The 26,598-nt window shown below is 40.7% G+C and overlaps 1 protein-coding gene across 1 annotated transcript in view; it reads right to left on the reverse strand.

The window, feature by feature from the left end:
- The window catches only part of LMBRD1 (LMBR1 domain containing 1), a 168,160-nt gene that overhangs the window by 101,322 nt on the left and 40,240 nt on the right, over positions 1–26,598 (reverse strand). The window contains exon 7 of the mRNA XM_006127231.4: positions 25,099–25,172. Within this exon, the coding sequence (XP_006127293.1) occupies positions 25,099–25,172 (74 nt within the window). The remainder of the gene's footprint in view (positions 1–25,098; positions 25,173–26,598) is intronic.

Below are 26,598 nucleotides of genomic sequence, written 5' to 3' on the forward strand. Positions count from 1 at the left end.
GCAAAACTCGTGAAGTCATTCTGCCGCTCTACTCTGTACCAGTTAGGCCTCAGCTGGAGTACTGTGTCCAGTTCTGGGCGCCACATTTCAAGAAAGATGTGGAGAAATTGGAAAGGGTAAAGAGAAGAGCGACAAGAATGATTAAAGGTCTAGAGAACATGACCTATGAAGCCAGGCTTCATGAACTGGGCTTGTTTAGTTTGGAAAAAAAGAAGATTAAGGGGGGACATGATAGCGGTTTTCAAATATCTAAAAGGGTGTCACAAGGAGGAAGGAGAAAATTTGTTCCTCTTGGTTTCTGAGGACAGGACAAGGAGTAATGGGTTTAAAGTGCAGCAAGGAAGGTTTAGATTGGACATTAGGAAAAAATTCCTGTCAGGGTGGTCAAATATTGGAATAAATTGCCAAGGGAGGTGGAGGAATCTTCCTCTCTGGAAATATTTAAGAACAGGTTAGATAGACATCTGTCAGGGATGGTGTAGACGGAGCTTGGTCCTGCCTTGAGGGCGGGGGGCTGGACTCGATGACCTCTCGAGGTCCCTTCCAGTCCTATGATTCTATGAAAGTTTTATAGTAAAGAAGCTATTGTTCAGGGATAAAAGTCTGACCATCCAGGGGAGGAGAGGAAGTGGCAGGGAGAGGAGTAACCATGCTTAACACCTAGAAGGTCTTCATATTCTGATCATCTCTGTAACCCCTCGTGGGTTATAAGCCATTCATGCTTTGTCTGAAAGTTCAGTTTGTTATCCCTACGTCCTACAATAAGGACACAGCTAAGGGATCTTTATCCCAACTCCGCACTTCTGCCCCCCCCCCCCACGCACACAATATAAACTCTTGCCATAATCAATTTGTTTAAAACTAGTATATTTGTATTTCTCTTAATTTTAATACAATATAAATGCTAATGTTCCCCCCCCCCCGAACTAAATGTCTCTCCCCTCAAATAATTGCAAAACATTCAGTAAACACGCAACACTAACTTCATCAGCCATAGTATCTTACTGCAAACACATGTTCTCCTTTACCCACAAAGTTAAAAATAACTACAAGTTCTTCTCTTGTCCTGACTTAGCTTGTAAAATTTCCAGGGTAAGGAAGTTTCTTTTCAGAGACTACCAGGGAGAACAAAACTTGCATCTACAATCAGACGATACTCTCAGACAAAACAGGAAATAACTGAGGTCTCAAATTGTATGACAAGTGATTATAAAAGTTTACTTTAAGACAACCCATGTAAAAACATTTAATAAAATACTGTACAGAAGAAAGCAGGCATGTTTCTAACAATATTTTTAGCAATATTGGCAAGACAGACAAGAATCTAAGCTTACTTATGCTAATAAATTGCATAATTAATTGAGGTTCTTTTATCGGACTCCTCACGCCAGTGGTGATCAGCTGTAGATTTTTGTCCCTTTTGCCAGTATTGTCCTTCTCTTGGTCATTCAGGTGGTAATTCAGTGTGCCAGATTCAAAGAACAAAAAAAAAAAAAACCACACTGTCCTTTGTAAACCACAAAGGTCTTTTAGGCTGATTTTCAAATATAATTGCAACTCAACATTTTCGTATTGAGTTGTTCCACACAAGCTTCCTTCCCCCAGTCCACATGAATACCATACATAGATGGAGCCATGTTAGTCTGGTCTAGCTGAAACAAAAGACAGGACTATGTAGCACTTTAAAAACTAACAAGATGGCTTATTATCCATAGAGAATCTCCTTCAAATTGATTTGTATTGGCAATCTCAGAGGTTCACCAAAAATAGTAACATTTATTCATAGAAAAATAACTAAGTTTCAAATAACATACAGAAGGATAACAGTTGTTCATGAGATGGCTCCACCATGGATGTCTAGAAGCACCCTTTTCCTCAAAATACCCTTTTCTTTTGCTTCTTTGGGTTCAGGTGCATTTAGTTTTGCCCTTGCCTCTGTTCTCACCATAGGGTTGGAACATTATTTATTCTTCCAAATCAATCAGGAGTAATTTATCCCCTTATTTAGATTTATGCATATTGTACAAGGCTTCAGAATTTCACAAGCTCATCTTCAAGTTGTTTAACACTTTCCCAGTAAAGAGCAGGCATAAATTAGATATGGATAAGATATGTGAACCAAATAAGTGGTTGTTTTGTCAGTTTATCAGGAAACAGAGTCATAATGAAATGAACCCAGAAGCCCCAAATTGCAAATGAGGGTAGTAATGCAAATAGCTATTATCACTTTCTGAAATAATTTCAAGTCAACATTTTCTTGTAAAAATTCCTTACTTTGGTTTTAAGAGAGACGGCAACCTTATTGTACAGACAACTTGCTTAAGTCCCTTCATTTCATATGATGGATATGGTGACAGTGGGCACACTACTCATTAAAGTAGGGTCCACACCTTTATGGTTTGGAAAGATGTGCCACATTAGTCTCAGAACAAATAGATGCATAGTGAGAAAGTTAGGGAAAGGACATATCTGTGATTAGTGTTCCCAGTGGTCTGTGCACAGGAAGGAGAGTAGACACCCCCAATAAGACCAGTTTAAGGGCTGTAGAGCAGCAACACTCTAGCATATAGAATACCTGCAAGCTGGCAAGTGAATTCCATCCTCTCAACCAAAATCCCGTAATCATCCCACAGAAAGCTCAGATAATCTGGCTTTGTGAAGATATAAATGTTATCCTTTGAAACAAAGATTTGGGGACATAAGAGGGCATAAGTACAGTTAAGAAATTAAATATCACTCTGCATCATACCCAACAGAACAAACAACGGCACTACAACTATACATAGAAGTTGTAATTAGGAAAGTTGGGGTACTCGGCCCTGAAACAGATTGTGAAATCTAAATCTGATCTCAGTATATGCTGAAAAAGTCCAAAGGGATTATCCAGTAATTGCAAACTAAAGGTGTGTCATCCTACAACAGATGCTGCATTCAGATGTTCCACAGTCTGCCGAGAGGTGAAACATAGTAATTGTGCCCATCCAGAAGGGATATCTTGCATTCACACTCAATGCGCATCTTAAAACCACAATGCTTCTATTACAATACAGAAAAAGGAGATAAGAGGACCAAATAAAGGTACACAAGACAAAAAATGGAGTTGAAAAGTGAATGTCTGCCAAAAAGTCAAGCAAAGCATGAAACGCCTGTACGAGCCTCACATTTTATAGCAATGTCTAGAGTATTCCGATCAGAAAGAGAGTCAGCTTCAGCTAACCTAAACTCAGACTCAAATTTACATAAATCAATAATGGATAAAAGTCATTGGTGACTATATACAACTTTGTAGCTCATCTGACAACCTGTGTTTTGGGAAGTACATATCAACTTCATTCTCACTGCTCCAAATATGACTGGGGTCCCTACGGTCACACTAAGGGAGAGAAGCTGGAAGACTGCACCATCACAAAGTACAATACAGTAGAGTCCCTATCATCCAATGTAAATGGAACTGACACATGGTCAGATTACCGAATATGTCGGATGATAGGGACTGCTGCCGGGGAAGACACGGCCCCGGCAGGAGCCCCATCAGCTGCTCCTAGAGAGCACGGGGACAGCTGCTGCTGCCAGGGCCGCTTCCTCCCCAGCATTGGCGGCAGCAGCAGCAGCTGTCCCCCTGCTCTCTAGGAGCAGCTGATGCGCTGCTACTGAGGAAGACACGGCCCTGGCAGGAGCCCCATCAACTGCTCCTAGAGAGCATGGGGACAGCTGCTGCTGCTGCCACCACGGCTGGGAAAGAAGCAGCCCTGGCAGGAGCCGGAGAACGCCCCCTCTCGCTGCCCCGTTGTCCCGGGCAGGAGCAGCAGCAGCTGCTCCAAGAGAGCGACGTGGCAGCAAGCGGGGCCATTGTCCCCGCCCACGCTGTATCTGACCCTACAGCTCCCGGGGACTTTGTCCCCGGGAGCTGCAGGGTCAGATAAAGTGGAGTGTCGGATTACCAGGAGTCAGATAATCCGGACTCCACTGTAATTCCAATTTGTGTTAATAGAAAAATTCTTGCTGACGTCTCTCCCCTTGGGTGAGGTTGTGGGATGCTCTCTTCTGTTCCCCATTTAGCTCTTTTCAACTGTTCTGAAGAAAAATTCCCCACAAAGAAGAGACTGAATTTTAGATGGGAGAGATTCCTTTACTTCCACCACCATTCCCTCTATCCCTCTTCCCACCCAAAATCAATTCTCAACCCAAGTAATTCTATATTCCCCTTCTACAATGCCTCCAAACAACCCCCTCCCCCCACACACATTCATTCTACTCCTTCAAAAATGTACTTCCCCCCCGTTTTCCCATATAATTCTGCTCCATCTAACACGCCCAATAAACTCTATACCCTTTTGAGACTCTCCTCCACAATCTTGCCACATTTATTCTGTTTGCGATATAGGCCCAACATTAATCACGCCCCACCCCCACACCTCCAAATACCTCGCTGGATGGTATGTGCTGGTCCTATTCCCTACCTGACCCCTGCTTATCAACTATGCCAACTTGCTGTGCTCCTCTTTAGGGCAAGGTTTCTCCCAACATTTTTAGTGGCTTCAGATTGCGTCCACCAACTCTTGCTCATGGCATCCTAAAAAAAAAGTAATTAGCCCTATGAAAAAAATATGCAGAAATACAGATCACCTCTATTTTTTAGAAGACAAACAAAAACACAAAAAAGGTGCTTTGCACTTTGTCTTTTTTGCTGTTTCCTTTTCTTTTCTGGTTACTTTTTTAGACTTTCTAGGTAGTAAGTCTGCTGCTATGAGAAGTGATACTTGTACGTTAATATCATTTTTCACAGCCTCCAGCTAGCTACTAAGTCTGCTGTAAAAAGTGGTATTAACAGATACAAATATCACTTTTCAAAGCAGACTACTCAGACCTGGCAAGCCTCAGGGACAAATTAATCTCTGAACGGGGAACTGGAGAGGGAGGCACTGAGGGCCCCAGGATGATGCAGGAAGATGCAGATGGAGAACTTGGGGCAGTAGGGTCCATGGTAGTGGGGGCAAGCTAAGGGCTGGAATCTATTGCTATTTGCCTGGGACCCTGGAGACAGATCACCAAGCCCCAAGGTCAATCTGGGGACTAGGGCCAAAACCTTGGTCTGGAGTCTGCCACCTGCCTTCCCAGGACTGAAGCTCAATCCTACTACCTCCAGAAAAGAGGGGAACTCACTAGTTGCCCTACTCCTCCATTTACTTCTCATTTACTTCTCAAAAGTGGGTAGAGGATACAGTTTTCTCTGGACCACATCACTGCCAAGGAGGCTATGTCTAGAAGAACCACTCTTGGTGGCCAAACAGTGGAGAAACACTGGACTGAGTAGGACAACAAAAAGGAGGGAAGAGAGAGAAGTAGCTGTGTACACCTGTTGAAGAACCAAGTTATCCCTCATTACATGCAGCAGGTCTTTGACTATCATCTCCATGAGGTTTGATAAGATAGCCAGGGGGATTCCATCACATCTAAGTCTGAAAACCTTGAAGTCTGCAGAAAGCTGGAAGCTTGATAGGTTTAGATCACAAGATCACAATGCCATCATATTAGGCACTGTACTAGGGATGTTAAATATCTGTTAATTGAATAGTCAAGTAACCTCATGAATTCTTATCAGTTAGTTGACTATTCTGGCCCCACTCCTGAGTAGCCCCCTGCCACTCTATGCTGCCACCTCTGTATCAGAGGTAGCAGTGTGAGGTGCCAGGCGGGAGCTGGTCTGCGAGGAGAGCCAGTTTAAAAGCCAGCTCCCCTCATGGACTGGCTGTCATCCTGTGCTGCTGCCTCTGATAGAGAGGTAGCAGTGCAAGGTGGCAGTAGACCCTGTCTGAGAGGTGGGGGTAGAAGTTTGTGCTTCTAGATCTGGTGTGAGCTGGAACTGAGCCGTACTGCTTGACAGCCTGCTAAACATTTACTGGCAAGGGGAAGGAAGGGAAATGCATGTAGTCTATAGCATTAACCTATAAGCTTTTGCTTATTGGTTAATCAATTACACTAGGACAACCCTATACTGTACACACATGTACAAAAAGATAATCACTGCCCTTAACATGAGTGGAATGACTGAAAAACAAAAACAAATGAAGGGTTTAAAAGAGGAGGAAAATTATATTTGGTGTAAGCTGCAGTTTGACTCAAAAAAGCCAGTGCACACATCAGCCACAAGTGAGGCAGTGTAACATATCAGAACTCAGAGCTTGCAAAGAGGAGAAATGCAGAGAGCAGACAAAAAGCTGTGTGAATCAATTATAGCAAAAGTGTCTTTGGAGAACTAATGCCTGTAGTTAAATGGATTAAAAGTCATTTAACAACTATTGCACCAAGCCTGTTATGTATTTTATCAGAAATACTAACCATTTATAGTTAAATGCATTTAAAATTAATTAAATTTGGCATTTTAGCCACTTACTGGCAGCTACCATTTGAGAATGTTTTGATTTATCAATTAAAGTGCCACATTTAAACAGTAAAATTCTCTTCTGGCTGTATATCCAGTATTAAAGTACAGTAGGACAGAATTTATGCAGCTATTTCTTATTATTGCAATCTAACTGATGACACAAATGAAACTTTCCCCACTACTTTGCAGCAGTATTGTAATTGTTATAAGGGAGTTAAAAATGCCAATTTTTTTAAAAAAAGCTTTAATTTCAAATGTAATTTCTATATGAGAAGTCAGTCTTTATGAATGTTCAGGTTCCATAAAGCAAACTGACTGCAGCTTTTAAATACTAGTTTTCTTAACTTTGTTTTAGAAAAATGTGATATTCTTATTCTTGTGAAAAAGATTTGTCAGAAAGAAATAGTGCTTAACATTGCTTTTTTTGCATAGTACTGCCCTCTAGTGAAATTACACATAAAGTGGCTAAGTATAAGCTGAAATGGAGAAGTGCAGCAGGGAATATTCGTTAAAAATAACCTTGAAGTATAGACATAAAACAAACTTTGATGAACAAACAGTTTTCAAAAATAGCGAAGTAAGTCTGAGAAAATTAAAAATATGTTTTAAACATGTGAATAGTATTACATCTGTTAACAAGTTTACGTGTTTTTGTCGCAGATGTATACACTTTTGATATAAATATGTTGGGCCACCTTGTAGCCCACATGTAAAACAGAATTCTACAGTCAAAATGTATATATTCAAAATTTTTCTTCTAAAGCAGATACACATTTTAAAGTCAAACTTTTTTTTTTTTTAAGTTTAGTACATTCCGAACTCAAGTGTGTAGTAGGGATGTCAACGTGTGGCTAGCTACGCGATTAACTGATAAGACTTATCTGTTAATCATGTATCCCCCCCTTGCTCCCATTATCAGAATGAGCAATGGGGCGGGGGGGCGGGAGCCAGTGCCCTCCCTACCTCACACTGGAGAGAGTCAGACATCTCTGCCTAGAGAGCTTATAATCTAAAGTGACCGAGAAAGTAGAGTAGAAACGCTGCAAAAATATTTTTTCTCTTGCCCAATGACTTGTTGTAGCATAATGCAGCTCCCACTTTTCCACACTTTCTTCTCAAGCTAGAAAAGAAATGATGCCTACCACTTTCCAATAAAACCCTTTATTTACAGCTACTCATAACTGTGATGTCTTTAAAATAAGACCAGTGTACATGAACCATCAAAAATTTCTGCTGCAATAGGATGATTTTTAAAACTTTTCAAAAGAAACAATTCTCTTTTTCCACTAACTGTATTTTCAAATAAAAAAATCGGGTAGTCTTGTACAAGTTTTTAAAAGAAGTCTGATTTATCAACTAGAATGTTCATATAGATCAGAACTGAAGATGAGTAGTCCAGAGGTCAAAGAGGTGATTAAGTGTCTGTGGAAATTCTACCAGATTTACTCAAAAGACTGCTGTTCATTTGTGAACTTTACTACTAGTTTTATACTTGTTTATTATTTCAAGGGTTCTGCTGTGATCTCACAGTGCACACACTTAAGCCACACTGAACCTTCAGCATCATACCATCTGAAAGGCAGAACTAACACTCCAGATGGGACACTAAGGAAACAAATCCTACTCAGGCATCAACTACTCATTAAACTATTTAATGGAGCTACATCCTAGAAAATAGGAAGTGTTCTCTCTCATGTAAGAGTTATGAAGTACACAGGTTTCATCTCTAACTTTGGATATTCACAAATATAATTTGTCCTCTTCCATGAATTAATTTAAAATGTGAAGATAATCTCTTAGACAGGAATAGAAGGTGATTCCTAATATGGCAGACTGAAGTCTCATTCAGATAGCTATACCATGATCATGTAAATCACTAAAACCAAAAAGTACCGAAACTAACTTAGGGCTTGTCTTGACTACATAGAAGATCAATGCCATCATGATCAATATTCCAGGGTTTGATTTAGCAAAAATAGTTAAGACTCGCTAAATCTAATTTCAGAGGGTACTTCCACTGACAGCTAGCATGCCTATTGAGAGAAGTAAAGGAAGCCCATGGATGCGTTTGCTCAGGTTGGCCTGCCGCAGTGAGGATGTCATCAAGCTTAGCTTAAGGTAAACCAACTGCAGCTACATATACTATGTAGCTAGAGTTCTGTACTTTAAGCTGAGCTGCCAGGTCTAGTGTAGACCTGGCTTGAGTTTCATCGCCTAGCTGGCAGACCATACTACTTTCAAGAATCTAGAACAGAACTTAGAAATCTCAATTCCCAGGATGCTACAGATATCAAGAAAATGGTGGGGTAACCCAATAACAGCTTGTGACATCTCTTAGCAACAGGTCCAGATATAGAATTACAACAATATTAAATTAACAGGGTTTAAGTTTCAATGACAGAGGTTTTTAAACATGTATCTGAAGCTTCTAGGCTGCAATCTTATTGACAACCAATGCAAAGGATCACTGCCATTGCTAATGATTGATTCCCTCCATTATTCCTTACAGTTATGCAATTGTTAAAATAACCCACCACCAGCACCACCCCCACAACCTTAAAACCCAAGCATGCACATGTTGGAGAAGAGCAGAATTAAGATCACCTGTGTAATGTGAATTCTATCACTTTCTGCACTGTGCATGTGCACAATTAGTAGTTACAAAGCTACATTTTTCCACACAACCCATGCCTCTCTCGGGACACAGGATTAACAGTCCTCAGTAACCTTTTTGCTCCACTGATATGAAGAGTGTTGTGCCCATGTAAGCTCATACCACCATATACATTTGTTAGTCTAAGGTGCTACAGGACCACTCATCCTTTTAAATTAAGCTACAGATTAACACAGCTACCCCTCTCAGACTTTTAGTGCTGGTAAGTGAAGCAATTGTTGAAAAATTTTTCCTCCTCACTCGATATACGGGGCTTCCTATCTTGCTTATGGCACACAATACAAATGTTGGACTGAATATATTTTTTCCTGATCGATATTACGGTGATGAGCACAATAGGATTTTCTGAGTGCCTCACAAACATTACATCATTATAACAATAGTACCCCAAAACAAAGTATTGGCCACATTTACAGAAGAATGATTTAGACAAATTGTCACCAGTGTCCACTGATTGTCGCACTCGACAGTGAGGACCAGGGTTCGTATTTCTGAAAATCCTAAGAGCTCTTATTATGAAAGCACAGAAATTTCCAAGTGAGTTCTTAGCTGTCAGGGGGAGCACACTCAGCTCACAACTGTGAACTCTAGTTTAAGAGACTAACCTACATTAAATAAGAATTCTATGATGGAGTCATGTATAGAACCTCATCCTCCTGGGTACCAGTCTCCTGCCTTAACTCTAAAACCTTCTGTCTTGCAATTTGCTACCCAATTACACAATTCTGCAAGGAATGATTCAAGAGTCAGACTCATTTAATAGACAGTCTCAATCAACCAATAACCACACTTAGTGTACATCTAGTCTGCATGTGCATTTCATTGTACAGAGGGAGATTGCTATTAGTTCTTCACCTTCAACACAATCATGAATACACAATCACCTCAGACACAATGCCTCACTACAGTACATACCCCTCATTTACTACCGACACATTAAGTCTCCACACACACACACACACACACACACACACACACACACACCCCCACCCACCCTCCCCCAAGGTCTCCTACAGCAACTTGCATAGGTAGCTGTCTACAAACTGGTGTGATAAAAAGAATACACAATTGAGCTGGTTCAAATCACTAGGTAAAATCCCTAGTTTAGCACACTGCTGAAATCCTAAACCAGCTTGTGACAGCAGTAGCCTCTTTTACTGGAACAGGGAAAAAAACAAACATTTTCTTTCATTGAATTACTCAAAGTTGAGAAACTGAGTACTGGAAAAAAGAAAACTTGTTGCTTCCAGACTATAAATACAAAGAGAAAGGAAGGAATGAGATTTACTAGTTTTAAAAGTTCCAAGGACAACCAAAGTAACTTAGGAGACTGTCTCATTTTCAAAAGACTTCAGTGAGTAGGAACTTTGCTCCAGTCACATTCACTCTACCATATTTGAAAATTTTTCCAGGCTGACCTGAAATAATCTTTAATGTGCTAACTACCCTAATCCCTATGGTCCATAAGTAAATCAATCATTTAGCTGTAAATGTGAAACATCTTTTGATAACAGAAGTGTATGTATCCAAAACATTTATGGTGGTTTCAGCAAATAATTTTATATACTATTCAGTATTTAAATTCTAGTTTTTATCTTACTACATCTTGATTAAAGTTATGAGTATAAAGTAAATAAGCAATATACACAATTTTCTAATGTACGAAAAACAATAAGAATCTTAAAATATTAAGTCATGTAATTGCTTAAAGAGTTTGGTGCTCTCTCCTACATTGCAAAAAGTTCTATCAAATCTAGTGAAAAGGTTCTATTTAGCTGTAAATCAACATGTTTTAATGGTTGTATGACTCAATAAGACTGCATCTTTAGAAAATAAACTGATGTACAAACAGAAAAGTTGATTAAAACAATGATTTAAACCTAGGCTTTCTACTTGGTGAGTTAAATCATGATTTATATCAATCATTTCACCATGGACACTGGATTAAATCTGTCAATCTGTAATAGTTTCTAAGGGGGAAGGTTCAAGAGGAGAAAGGAAGAAAGAGGGACACCAGCATCCTCCAGGGGGTGGAATAGTAAATCTTATGACTGAGGCGCCTAATGGTCACAGCTGCCCAGTAGGTTCTCAAGCACTTCCTCAAGCAATGACAGGCAGCATGAGAAGTATGAAGCACCAGTGGAAAGCAATGAGGAAACACTAACAAGGTATAACTGCAGAAAAGCATGAAACAGTAAAAACTTGAGTTAAAAAGTCTCAGAAGCCATGTTAGTCTGTAAGCTTAAAAATGAGTAGTCCTGTAGCACCTTAGAGGGACTTAAGTTTATAGGATCATCAGCTTTCATGGGTAAAACTTACTTCAGATGAGTCGAAGTGGAAATAACAAAATCCAAGATATAACAGCAAAAGCAGTTACCTGTCAACTATAGGACCCGTGTTAATGAAGCTAATTCATTGGACTGGATGTGTACCATTATAGCTTTTGATGTAAAAACGTATATATCAAAGGCAGGGGAAATTGGCTTTGTAGTGCATTCAACCAGTGAGCGTCTTTATTCAAGCCCAAGGTAGCAGTGTCAAACTTACAGATGAATTTTAATTCGGCAGTCTCTAATAGGCAAATGAAATTCTTTTGTAGAAGAATAGCTACTTTTAAATCCCCATGGCTGAGTGTAAAGGTAGATTAAAGTGTTCCCCTACATGTTTATGGGTGTTACCATTCTTTATGTCTTACTTGTGTCCATTTATCCTTTATTGCAGAGATCATTGCTAGCACTTGATGGCATATATCATTAGAGGAGGTGTAGTTGTATGAGCCCCCTGATGTTGTGGCTTATGTAGTTTGGACCGCTGATGGTGTCACTTGTGTAGATATGTGGACAGAGTTGGCAATGGGGTTAGTTTGTTGAGTGAGCGTATCTATGGTGTGATGTGTAATTGCTGAAAAGGATTTGCTTCAGATTGGGGGTTGGCTGTAGGAAAGGATTGGCCTGTCTCCCAGTGCCTGTGAGTGAGGGATCATTTTCCAAGATAGATTATAGCTTGTCAATGATGTGCTGGAGGAGTTTAAGTAGGGTGGCTGTAGGTGGTGTGTTATTTTCCTTGTTAGGCCTATTTTAAAGTAGTTAACTTCTGGATATCTGTCTGGCTCTGGCAATCTGTTTCCTCTCTTCCCCAGGTCAGTATTTAAATTTTAAGAATGCTTGATAAAGATCCTGATAGAAATGTAACAGTGTTAGTCTGGTGTCATTGAAACAAAATACAGGACTATGTAGCACTTTAAAGACTAATAAACCATCTTGTTAGATGATGAGCTTTCGTGGGTCAGACCCACTTCCTCAGATCAAATAGTGGAAGAAAATTGTTACAACCATATACCAAAGGATACAATTAAAAAAATAAACACATGAAAAGGACAAATCAAATTTCAGAACAGAAGGGGGATGGGGGGGGGGGGGGGGAAAAGAAGGTAAATGTCTGTGAGCTAATGATATTAGAGGTGATAATTGGGGAAGCTATCTTTGTAATGGGTAAGATAACTAGATCCTTTGTTCAGACTTAGGTGTAAAGTGTCGAATTTTAGCATGAAGAACAGTTCAGAGGATTCTCTTTCAAGTGCAGTCTGTAGGTGTTTGTGGGATTAGAGCAAATCCAGCTGTATGTTAGGGCTCAGCTGTAGACAATGGATCATGGGGTGTGTCCTTGTTGGAAGCTAGAGGAACATAGGTAAGAATAGTGATCAGTAGGCTTCCAGTATAGGATGGTTTTGCAACCATCATTTATTTTTACTGTAGTGTTAAGGAAGTGGGTCTCTTGCATAGACTGGCCCAGGCTGATGTGGATAGCAAGGTGGAAATTGTTGAAACGGGTCTCCTTCAATGGGTATATGTGTCCATTAATGGGGGACACCCTGCCCATTTAGTTAGCATCAGTAACACGGGTCCCGCAATTGACAGGAAATTGCTTTTACTGTTTTTAGTTCTAGATCTAATTAAAAAATAGAGTGTCTTGGAGTCTGTTTTTTCTACTCCAGCTCATTTGATGAAGTGGGTTTTATCCACGAAAGCTCATTATCTTGGCAACACACTATTCAGGAACTTGGCAGCAAAATTAGAATTTATTAGAGAGGAACATTGAATATAGGTTACTGCCTTGCCTCAGATTTGACGTAATTTTAGTTTTCCTTCATATTAAACTCTAAAGCACCCATGAACTTAAGTATTGTACTTTGCTAACACAAGGTAACCAAATTAGTGACAAGTCACCAAAATTAAAGATCACTTTTCAACTTTTAGTTTACCAAGAAGTGACTGTGATTTTAAAATTAGAGAATTAAGGTATTCCATGATCATCTGGTCATCTTTAATGTTAATATTCTTAAGTAGTTTCCCTAATAACTGCATACTGTGAAATACAAAGATGAATCTGAAAGTTAACTAGTGATCTTCAAAAAGTCAGCAAACTTATAAAAGGATTTATTTCAGTGGGTGAAAGATTAATACATGATTCTTTGCATTTGAAAATAAGTTGCACTATGGACAAAAAAAATGTGATTGTTCAAGTTTACCAATAATTGAAGCTTTCTAGACAAAAACCCCATAACCACACCTATTTCAGGGTTTGTAATGCTTTTTTTTTTCCCTTTCAAGACATGAGAAACAGTCATTTTGTAAGTTACATACAGAAGATGCAAAGAACATCAAATAATTCTTGCTCAATGTTTTGGAAAAATTATAAAACTAATTATATTCATCTTTCAAGGACATGCTAAATGAGATGCACAAAATATCACTCAAATTAATCTGCCTATCATAGTATGAGTAATATATTATTCTGCCTTAAATCAAACAGCAACTTAAAGTTGACTACAACTATTGTATTAATACACCTGAGGCTATATAAAATCATTTCAATGCAGAGCACATTAATGAAAGTATAGATGCAAACTATATCATCTGTGAAAACAGCTTCAAACAAAGCATTCCAGTTGTAATTTATCATTTTATTATTAGTCTCCATGTTTACAGCAAGTTAAAGTTGACAGCATAAATCAAGATCATGGAATTCTAAAGCCCTACGAGGACCATTAGTTCAAATTACCAAAAACTTTTAAAGTAAAATGTAATGCTACAGTATTAATTCACAACATAAGAGGAAAGTCTTTAGTAGGTAGAATTCTAAAAAAAACCAAAAACCATACACAAGAGCCACTCCCAATGAAGATTACATTTATTTTATCAGTTCTTAGAAAGTACAAGGCAATAACATTTTAATTGTTATATGCTTTCATTGTATGGATATCCTTTTATCAATATTGGAATTGCAGGTATTAGTTACAAAATTATTCCAGTTCCAAACATAAAAGACAACCTGGGAAGCTTATATTTTATACTTCTGCTAAGAATGCAACTCGAACTGAGCTTTTGAAGTACAATGGAGAAAAACATGTAAATGCTATTATGGGAATAAATTAAATACGATTCAAAGCATGAGGCTAGGCACCAGTTATCTGCTAGTATGACAGAACTGAGAAAGCCTAGAGTTAAAGTAAGAGTGAGGAACAGGTGAGGATCCCGAGTTTCCCCAGATCTGGCCCCCTGAGATTCAGGGCTGCCCCCCTCCCCCCCGTATTGGGGAACTCTGTCGGGCTGGGGCACACACAAAAAAATGTTAGCCTGGGCCTCCCTAGATTTAGGGTTGCCAGATAGTTTCAACAAAAAAAACCAAACACTTGACATTACATCACAATCTATATTACATCTTATTTAGAAAATACTGGACATTTATATTTTTCAATTTGTTTCCTGAACAAAAAGCTCATATACTGGACTATCCAGTTCAAAACTGGACACCTGGCAACCATACCTAGACTCTGGCATGCAAGAGGAACGTGGGGAGCATCTTTCTGCTTCTCAGTCAGTGGCCGCCATGTCAGTGAGTGTGTTTGTGTTTTTTTGCTTCTCACTTGCATGACGCCCCCAACCCGAAAAAAGTTCCCCACCTCTGGGTATATTCATTTTCCCAGGAGACTTAGCACCATAATTTGACACTTTAACTGCTAGACATGTCAAATTCAACTTTGGAGGAATAAACATGGAGCCATAATCTGAATCAGTTAAAAATCCTTTGTATAGTTTTTATGAAGTACTTGCATTTTAAATGTTACACATCTATTCTAAGAACAGATTTGAGATCTAAGAATTTAATATATTAAAATAATTTCAGTTCATTATATCTGCATCAATTTGTGCTTTACACCCAAAGTAACTTTTACTCGTAAACCATTCATTCTCTAATTGTGTCATTAGCTCAAAGAGAAAATGTTAAATGGAATACTCCATATAATCAGATATCAAATCCATTTTCAAATAAACCCTTCCCCTTTCTCAGTGCACATCTGAACATTATTTTGGCTAACTATAACTAAAGACAAAACACTTATAAGATTGAGAAATAGTTGTTGTGGACATGGAGAAGAGGAAAGACAAAAGTAAAATAGTGTGGCTATGCTGCAAGGAGGATAGGAGACATTTGATATAGGTTTGATCAGGCCACAACTTTATTAAGTGTCTAGAACTACGCTGCAGGTAACCCATACAGATAATTATTGGAGAAAACAAAGGAGGGTTAAATGGGGGGGGGGGGAAGAGGGGAATGACTGCTTTTACTAACTACCCCGCCACCCTCTTTACCCCATCCATGTCCCTTCAACAGATCCATTACTGGGACTTCACCAACCACTCCTTCATAGGAGGGATAAGGTGGACCATAAAGATGGGGGGTTGGCTCCCTGCCGTACCAATCATGAGAGTCACCAACTACCCTCAGAAGGTTTAGAGTATCTCACAAGTAAAATAGAATGGTTTAGCATGGAGATGTCTACTGGAAACTGAGTTAAGACAAACCATTTTACTTCTAATACTTCTGACCTTAATGTAAGAAGACAGCTTTACTAATGTACTCTTCCACAAAGTCCCTGACCCTTTATTTAATTTTGCCAGTCTGAATTTATTAAGGATTCCAGTGCAAGTTACATGTTCTCTCGTAAACTGCAAAGACTAACTATTTTATTTTCTACAGACGTTTCTCTAATTAAGGCACGGAAAAAAACTTTAAGTACAGATTGAAACACTCTAAACTGGGACTCTCTGGTTGTTGGACCAGAAAGTCCTCATGGAAGGCCAAATGCAAGAGCCTTGCAGGGGCCAAGAGCCCAGGCAGGATAGCTGCAGGGGGGGGGCCAGTAGCCTGAAGCCCTGATGAGCCTGTGGTAGGAGTGCCAATGGGCTGCTGGCAGGCCAGGGTCTGCCCAAATGGAGCACCAGTGATGGGGCAGTCGTCAGCCAGGTGGGCTGGGAGCCCCTGGATCAGGACCACAGGCTGCGGCAGAAGGACTGGTGGGGCCCGGTCAGCCACGGTGGAGCTTGTTGCCTAATCTAAGATTACGTTTAAATTTTTAATTTCCCACCAATAGGGTTGACAGGTTTGGTGTCCCAGGATCAGGATTAAATCATCCTATGACTGGGAACCCTGATGTGCACAGTTGCAACACTCACACTATACAAACTCTTGTATATTTACAAATGTAGTTTATTAATACAGTTAGCACAGACACAAACCCCTCAATTTCATCAGATAGGGAATGTATATCCATATCATATACTTACATCATTCCTTCTAGAACAATCTTAGGTGATAGCCTATCATCTCTCATTATCTTTACCATTCCCATAACCAGAATCCATCATACTGGCCCTTCCAAGGACTACATCTTCTCCCCTCTCACCTGGGGTCCTACTTTGAAACTATGTGATAACATGTTTGATGCACATTCATTAGGGGATGTTTCTAATGTTGAAGTGTTCTTTTCCTATAGGTCAGTGTATCATTGTTCTCAACTTATCATATAAGTCAATACATTACCATGGGCTTTTGTGGTCATCTATCACATCCTGTGTCCTCATTACTCGACTCAGCCTGAACTAATTATTTTGGGATTTTTATATAGTGATGCACCTGCTAAGTTTGAGGGTATTTTTCCTTCCATCCTATGTAGGTGAAAGGTCCCAGACTTAAGTTCCAGGAAACCATAAATAAGCTATGATCTGTATCTGGGTAAGACCATGTCTCAAGCATGGAAATCTGCTAACCTTAGCTTCTGCTGATCTTGCAAGTGGCCAGTTACAGCATGGATAAAAGATAAAATATAGCCCCATATTACTTCACCTGAACTGTGAGCTTATGTGTGTTTTTTCATTCAAGTGCAACCCTGCCCTCTAATTAGCTGTAATGCTGATATGGCACTCATTGGAAAGTGCATTCAGAGGCTGAGCCATTTTGTTATACTTTCGAGCAGGAACCACTGCACCACAAGGGAACCCGATTCACCAGTCAAACATTGGCCTGGGCTGTACTGCACCCATGCTGCTCCTATGCCTAATGGCATCTGGACTGCCACACAGCCCAGTCAGTGCATGGCACCAACAGGTTTGTGGTTGACTGGGGGAGGATGCAGGGAGAGAGAGGCTTGTGGCTGGCTTAGGGGGCAGAGGGAGGGCAAGCAGCATACGCACAGAGACAGGTACAAGCACCAAGACCACTAATTTGGGGCTCTTGCTAGACTTAGTTACAAACATGCCCTGGCCCCAGCCAAGGCGGGTCAATAGCAAAGCCCTTCCAAGGTGGGAGTGCTGCTGTGCTAGTATTTAGTGGGTGTTCACAAACTGCTATGGCAGACATAAGTCCTAGTGTATTACAAATGAACCCAGACATCAGTCAAGCTAACACAAAGGGCCTGTGGAAACGCTGAGAGCAGCTTTGCAATGCCTGCCTCCCACTCTGAGTGTTACCCTCTGGCCAGGTAGATGTGTCTCACACGCCCCAGTTGCTCCAGTCTGAGGCACTGGGCAGGCAGAGCACATTGTGCTGCAGAGCAGCCTTCAGCAAGATTTTTTGCATTATAGCTCTTAATTTAGGTTTATTAGGTAATAGTTAACACAAAACATATTATTAGTAGGATAGGCAAGTAACTTGATAGGCTACAGGCTGGGAGTCCTGGAGGTGGGCCTGCAAGCTGCCATGGCAGTGGTGGTAGGACCAGGTGCCTCACATCAGTGGGCTACTGGCGGGACCAGGGAATAGGGGGATCCAGCAGCTGGGCCAGGAGGAGTAAGGTTGTGACCAGGGCCAGAAATGGCCTTACTTGATCTGGCAAAATCCTTCATGGGACCAGTGAAATCCCCAGGGTGCCGGACCAGGGAGGTCCAACCTGTACATACATATACAAATGGTATTTGAGCACAAGATTGCACTCGATAAGTAGTTTCTAATATGATATATTTGCATGGGAAGAAACTAATAAAAAAATCAATAAACAAAAGGCTTTAGTTTCACTGTTGCTATTGTCATTACAAAGAAATTGTATGAAAATCTATTCTAAAATAGCTAAAATATAAGCAAGGAAAATAAACTAAGTTAATCCAGTTAACATTTTGTCAATATAGCTTACACCAATTTGGCAACTAAAATAAGTAATGCTGGCAGAGACTCTTCTTTGTCAACATAACCTACTTCTACACTCTGAGTTGTGCTAATGACTAGGTTGAAGATGGGAGTTCTACATTACACATCTGATAACAGAGCCTGATATAGTTTGTGACCCATCTGGAGAATCTGAATTGAAATAGCTGTAACCTTTTTTACCATCTGCAACAGAAGAATCTCAAACAATCTCACAAGCCAAGCAAGACTTTCCTCATGTAGAATGTATGAAAGATTGCTTCCTATTACCCTGATGTCTGAGATAAAAGATTGGTAGTTGAATAAATGGATTTATATGAAAAATCAGAAGTCTTATTGGAAGTGAACCTTAAATGTTATTTAAGTGATTTGCCAGGGAAGAACACAGCAAAAGGGATATGTCAATAGGACAGCTATTTGCCCTACCTATCTTGTTGATGTAATGGCAATGTCCTCATTGAAAGGTGAGTTCATGAACAAGTGGCCATGCACTCAAATGGCAGTCTAGTCAATTCTTTTAACACCAGGTTGACATCCCATTGAGAAGATGGAAGTCTGGGTTGGGAAGAGAGATTTGCTATGCTGTAGAGAAACCTCTTTGTGGTCAGATGGAAAAAAATGAGCATCGTTCTACCTGCTGGTAGAAGGCTGCAACTGCTGCTAAGTGAAACTTTAGTAAGCGGATATTCAATTTGAATAGCAACATGAAATCTAGGACTGCCTGTATTGTGGTCACATCCAGCGTGAGGCCTTTGGGCTGATGCCAGATTTGAAATCTTTTCCACTGTGGTAGTTAAGTATGAGTGGCTCCTTTCTTAGTATGTAACCCCTCCTGTCCTTTTCACAGCAAAATGTCTATGTATTGGCACCATGAAGGAAACAGGCTGTGTGTCAGAATCCACAGGTTGGGATGGGGTGTGCATTCCTTATCCTGTTATAGCAGGTATGGCATAATTGCAAGAAGTGATCAGTGGACACTGTCATCTGTGACAGGTAAAGATGCCATTCTGCCTGGGCCAGGTGGGAGCAATCAGAAATCACTTTTAATAGGACTTTGACTCCGAGGGAATGGAGAAAACGCCTAAAAGGCAACTTGTCCCATGGAGTTCTGTCCGATCTCCCCCCGGAACAGTACGAGGGCATTTCTTATTCTTGGGAGGTAGAATACTTCTATCCAATACAAGCTCAGATATTCTTTCAGAGTACCTCAATATGATGGTGAATGTCATTATAGCTGCCCAATATGGTAGGGTGGATGCTTAAGCTAATTACTGTTTTCCCTTCAGCTCTGAACTGAAATCAGTCCGATATGAGGTTCATGAAAAGCAAGGAGCTACTTGGGCACAGATCCAGAACACATTATGGTATAGAGAGTACATCTCCATTAGGAAATGTAAAGGGTTAACTGGTTACCAAGTAAGCATCATCCAGACAGAGCAGCTCTCCTCCCTCCCCAAGCATATGCCTCTGAATGAAAATATCCCAGTTTTCTCATCAAAGCAAGCTGGAGCACTTGAGAAAGGATAGTCAGTATCCTTTGCTAGTAAACACTGAATGTTTAGTCAGGCCTTTCAGAAAAGAGTGTGTACTCATCTATCAGTTATAGGAAAAATGTGTGGGTGTACATATTGATCATGGAGAGTAATCAGGGACCCTTTATTTTTCAAACTTCTCTTCTGGGAGAAAGGCAATGGGCTGAATGTAACCGACAACCACTCAGATGAAGATGAACCTTTAAATCTAGATACAGATAGACATTTGAGATATGCAGCCACCAGACTGAGGTACTCTGTGTCATAGTTCAAGGGCTTATGGAAATTCAAAATGAAGGAAAGCTTGACTAGATCTTTTGCCCATAAAGCACATGAACTGTGCATCAGTGCCACATAAATGTAAGCATCCTTTAAACTGCATGACAATCTCCCTGGGATAAGAAGTTCTTTTATCAGTGATTCCTTCTGGCCTTATAATCTACTCTGACTTCTAGTGTAATGTGTTATGGAAAGAAGGGACAGTGATCATTAACCTCAATCCTTAGGGACCTATTCAGGTTTTGAATTCCAGAAGGGACCTACAGATTGTTGCTCCTGTTAGGCATCAGGAATAGAGGGAATAAAAGCCTTGTCCTTAGCGGTGCTTTGGAGTGTCCTTTGAGAAAGGAATTCACAAAAGTACCATGCAAAGTGAGAGAGATCCCAGAACTGGGATGGAGAAAGAAGGTTGTAAGGCAGTCAGGTGCAGAACTGGATACTACAAACTGAACCTCTCTAGTCTGACAATCTCGGAACCAGACTGGTGCCAAACCAGAGAATTTGCCAATTCATGGGAGGTCAATTACCTACACTCCTACTGCTTGCTGGGTTCGTAGGAAACATTTAGGGGTAAATTAGAGCTAAATTACAGCACAGAACACTGAAAGCCAGCACTGGTGGCTGTAAAGTTTTATGGAATCATGGAAAACTTGACCACACCCATTTTAAGTGGGCATCTGACAAACTAAAATCATGCCAGACCATGGATATTTCCAGACCAGAGTGTGACAGACTAGAGCAGTTCAACCTGCATTGAAAATGACATCCAGCACCTCACTAATAAAAATAATCATCCACCAAGAGGAGGTCTCAATCAGTTCAATGACCGAAGAAGTCACATAGTCATCTACTAAGACCTTCTGCACATCACGTACCACTAAGTAATACAGCAGTAACTGATGTAACTTAAGTAACATAATGCTCAGAGGTCTAAATTACTGAGTGCCAAGTACAGAGAACAGAAGGGGCCAATGTGCCCCAATGCCTGTAATGGCAGGGAACTGATATAATGAGAAATACCTAGATAATCCTCGTAAACTACCAGTGTTTTAAGGAAGAGGAAGACAAAAAACTCTTAAAGCCCCAAACAATCTAACTTGGGGAAAATTCTATCCCAATCCTGAATATGGCAATCAAAACAGTTGGATTCTGAGCAAGACAGACCAAACAGCCAAGTATTTGAGAACAGTTTTTCTCCCCCGCCCCCCTTCCCTCAGAGTACCAATTCAGGTCTGATGTGCATCTCCAGGGATGACTATATTGTATTCTTCAAAGGAAGCAAGGCCCCTCCCCCCCCAGTATTTATTGAGGGGGGGGGAGTGGTGTGAGATTTTCTTTTTGGCCTCCACAATCTGAAGGCCTGAGAATGAGATTAATAAAAAACAAATGGAAACAGAGAGCGAGACAGGACCAGAAGGGACTCCGAGGCTCCATATCCAGCCACCAGAGGCACCATAAAAAACTCACTTAAATCTAGAAATTTTGGGGTGGGCTTATAGATCTGGAACCTGTGGGCTAAGTTTGGGTAACTTTAGGTTACTACTCCTACCATGCACACACCTGAAAAATTTAAGCATGTCAATTTTAGAGGACTTAAATGTGTCTAGGCCAACATCTGATGGAAGTTAAGAATCTTTACTTTCCATGTGGGCAGTATAATCCAGAATTATCTACATTAGGACTCCTTGAATCTAAGTATTTAGTAACTGTCACTATGAACACAACTGAAATGTTCTTAAAAATTTGAGGCGTGCCACTGCTATTTCTCTCCTGAACTTGGGAAAGACATGTTCATAGAAGTAGAAGAGGGTCAAATAAAGTCCTCAAAGGCCTATCTTGGTAATAAAATGCAGACTGGATTAAAAACTAGCAAAATGTCTTGCTTTTAGTTCATTGTCAATATTCCCAAATTAACCTAAATTAAATATGAAAAGTTGCATAATTTTCTGTTGGCACATGAAGTATTACAAGGATAGTCTGTAGAGGCAGTGTTAATTGACTGCTGGCTGAAATAGACTTTTACATGCAAATCAATTCAACACACCACAAAAATCTGGAAAAAGATGAACAGGCAAATAAAAGGGTCTACCACAGAGAATGCCAATGATAAACAATGGGCAATGTATTATGTGGAAAATAACCACCAGTCTGGCACCTGCCATAGGCTGGCAACATTTACTCTCCCACCAACCTTATGATCAAAGGGTGTAGAAAAAACCGAAAAGATGCTAGGATAGGCAGGAATGGAAGGCAAACGGCTGGTGAGCATGTTGATTAACACGAAGGGAGAAGTGGAAACTACAGGAGGACAGTCTGATGCACCAAGCCCAGAGATGAAGTGAAGGAAGAGGTTTACAAGAACAGATTAAGATGTACATAAAAGAACAATGCACGTGTTTGTTTTTTGCCTTTTGCTCTGTGTGCCATTTTCCTTTGGGTGAAGAAATAAATAATGTTTTGTTTTAAAAAAGCTGAGTCTCTCAGACACTGTCAAAGGCTCCCAAAATGAAAGACTTATGGGTGACAAACCAATTCAGCTAGTTACTGCAGCTAATTACCAGGGGGGCTGCAGCCAAGAAATCCAGTCTCTGATCAGATGAACTGCTTGGTTGCATCCAGAATGGGGAAAGGTAGCAAAACCAATAATGAACCAAATATTGGGCTGCAATCAAGAAGCTAGATTAAGAGCGCAAAACTTAGTTTACACAGAACTGCAACAGTAATCTCATGAATATGCCTTTAATAAGTGCGCAAAAACTAGCAGCAGCAACTCCTTTATAATATACTGAAAACTGAAGGAATCTATACAAAACTCTTCTCAAATATTTGAATTAACAGTTGGAAATGTGGATGAAAGAATTACTTTGATATGTAAAAGAAAGAAAAAGATAGCCTTGACACATTACCCATGAAAACAATTCACTCTATTTGAAATACCACTACTGCTATAAAAAGGTGCACTTCTTCGCACTGACATGCATAACTCAATTCTCTAGTACAGATGCTTGGAAACATGTATTAAAAAGTGAGTGAAATTTTTCTGCAAAACTCAATTTTGGCTAGAATGCCAAGAAAAGTATTTCAGTTACCAATATTAAGAAAATAAATTAGCACCTTCTATCAATAAAGTTGTGTTGACTACATTCTATATAGTATTATTGAACGGACTTTAAAATTTAGTTTGGTGTTCTAGAATTCTATTTTCTTTTTTGCATCCTTTCATCTGCAGTGAAAAGGGGAAAGCCCAGAAAGTCTACTGAGGAGAAAAGGCAGGTTAGTGGCCTGCTCACATAATATAGAAGAGGTTATTCTGATTTTTGGTAGCCCATCCTTGGGTTTCCCTCCAAGAGGGAATCATTTAGCCCTACTTCATACAAATGTTATATTAAGTGGATTAAAAGGTGTATTAAAAGCGCTTGAGTTATTCTTGTCTGACTTTCAGTATAAGATTGACAGTATTGTCTGATAATTGTACAGGTTGAACTTCTTAAATCCAGGACACTTTGGTACAGCAACATCTGTGGTCCAGCAGGATCATGGATGTTGCTGGACCAGAGCGCCCCGGCACCCAGGAATGCGAGTCAGTCAGGGAGTTCAGCAGAGGGAAACCCGACCATCAGAGCAGTGAGCCCCATCTCTGGAGAGCCTGGCCAGGCAGGGCAGCTGCGGGACCAGCAAGCCCCATTCCTGGCACAGCAGCAGCAGGGCCACCACTGAGCCCCAGCTTCGGGGAGCCCCGGCTGGGCGAGGCAGCAGTGGGACCGGTGAGCTCCATCCCCAGGGAGCCCCAATAAGTGGGGCAACAGCAGCAGGGGGCAGCCAGAGTCCTGTTCCTGGGAAACACTGGCAGAGTTCCACAGCAGCAGGGCAGCGGCAGAGCTTAGTCCAGTGGTCCCCAAACTTTGTGTGGCAGGCGCCACATCGGTGGGTGACGTCATCCTGCTGTGTCACCCATGCCAAGTGCGCCTGGGCTGGCACCAGACCCCACACCGCGGCCATTTCACCGCTCCGGACCGGCCGCTCTGCTCCTGCGGCTTCCCTGTGGTGCTCCCCGGAAGGTTCTCCCGCCGCCGGTGCTTTCCCACGCCCCGTCATAGCGCGAGTTTGGCCCCGCAGAGCGTGAGGCTCGTCCTCTGCCGGACATCCCGTGTCACGAGCCCGACTAGGCGGGCGCACATAAATGCCCTTGTGGGAGTCATGATGCCCGCGGGGACCACTGGCCTAGTCCCTGGGAAGCACTTGGGGGGGGGGGAGAAGGGACAAAAGTAAGGCATCTGTTGAGCCCAGTCCCTGAGAAGCCTCGAGTGAGGCAGAAGCGGGGCCATGGTGGCTAGGGAGCTCCATCCCCAGAGAGCCCCAACCAGATGGTGGCAGCGTGCCGAGTGCCTGTTGCAGCAGGGCTGGAGCCCAGTGGAAGTGGGTCTGGAGCAGAGCCAGCCAGAGGAAGAGGCAGTATCCTGGGAGACCAGTGGCAGGGAACTCCCCTGATCCATCAAGTTCCCTCATTCGAGACTGGTCAGGACCCGAAGGTGCCAGACCAGGGAGGTTCATCCTGTACTTGCTTGAACTATAATGCTGTGGAACTAAGTAACAAGCAGCCTCTTATAACCCACTAGTATCTTCTAGATTTGCCTTGAATAAGAAAATATTTCTTCCTGAGACTAGTAAATCATGAAAATTGCAAGTCCATATCAACAAATAGTAACACAAGGCAGAATTAAAGGTGTGTACAGAAGATGGAGACTTACTGTGTACGTAACAGCTGCCAACATTCCAATCAAGGTCAAGGAACTAATGGAAAATGATAGAGCAGCCAAACCATCTGTAATAGAAAAGCAGAGAAAAACCTGCTAAAAATGGATATACGAGACATGATCCTGAATGAAAAATGGATTGCTTTCCTAAAGTTAAAAAATGTCTTCATTAAACTAGATTGATTTAAAAGGTTAGCCAACCATAACAATTAGTTAAAACAATGTTATGTTAGTTTAATTACCAATACATAGGCATATAAATCCAAGTAAAGCATATGAAAAAACCATATTATACATAAAACATAGGAGAAAGAATGGCAATTTGAAAATTGAACAAATGAGTGAGGTATCACTGAAAGGGAGAAAGAAGTTTTAACATGGTAACAGTGTATAAAAAGGTAGCACAGATATTAATCCATGAAGTCCTTTAATAAAGATGAACAAGTAGTGCTTGATGTTCTAGACAGGGGAAGCCAATGGAAGGATACAAAGAGGCATGATACGGTCAAAATGATCTACAGCATGATGTTTTCAGTGGATAAGTGAGACAAGGCTGTATTAGTCAATGCTGGAGAAAAAAACAGTACACAGAGAAGTTGACTGAAGATACTATGTTAGAAAATAACTATTTTTGAATTAGTAATTTATATTCTTATGGAAAAAGACTGCTGCCCTGCCTGGCCAGGGCTCTCTGCCCTGATGGTGGGCTTTCCTGTGCTGAACTACCTGACTGGCTTGCATTCCCAGGTGCCAGGGCTCTCTGGTCCAGCAACATCTGTGATTCTTTTAAAATACATACCAACTAGAACTCTAACAACTTTGTACATCAGATAAGAGCCATTCATTAAATCCATGCCAACAGCCCAAACCACTACATTACTATTTTCAATTCCAATTACTATTTTGGCATGACTGAGAACAAAAAGTTTCATTTCTTTTCCTTCAGTGAAAAATGGAAGTAATTTTATTTGAACATGTCCCATCAAAAACTTAAGCCAATCTACAAACATAAGACGCACTATTTCATCTGCCATATTAATTTTTCTAATAAAGGGTAAAAAAAATTACAAGTAAAAAAACTATGGTGTCAGGCACAGTCTCTATAAGTTTAGTCTTTCATCAGTTACCTAAAGTCACACTTCTGAATGGCACACTCAAGCAAGGGTATTATTTCTTCTTTAGTTCCAGGACTACATACCTGAGTGCAGAAAGCCATGACTGTCTATGTTTAAATATTCTTGTTCTCTACCTAGGCTGGACAGGGGTGAAAACTGCAATTCAATATTCTTTCCTATGCAAAAACAAAACCTGAAAAAAACCCAGGAATTCTATTTCATAAGTATCAAAGTTATCTTCTGTTGCATAGTAAGTTTGTGATTTTTCTTTAGATTTTTTGCTTATACATAAACCCATTATATTAATTCCACAAAAGAATGCACATTTGGTTAACAAGATATGCTAAGCCACAAGAGTCTAAAAACCACAATGTGCCTG

This window comes from Pelodiscus sinensis, chromosome 3 (assembly GCF_049634645.1).
Source record: "Pelodiscus sinensis isolate JC-2024 chromosome 3, ASM4963464v1, whole genome shotgun sequence".
Lineage (NCBI taxonomy): Eukaryota > Metazoa > Chordata > Testudines > Trionychidae > Pelodiscus > Pelodiscus sinensis.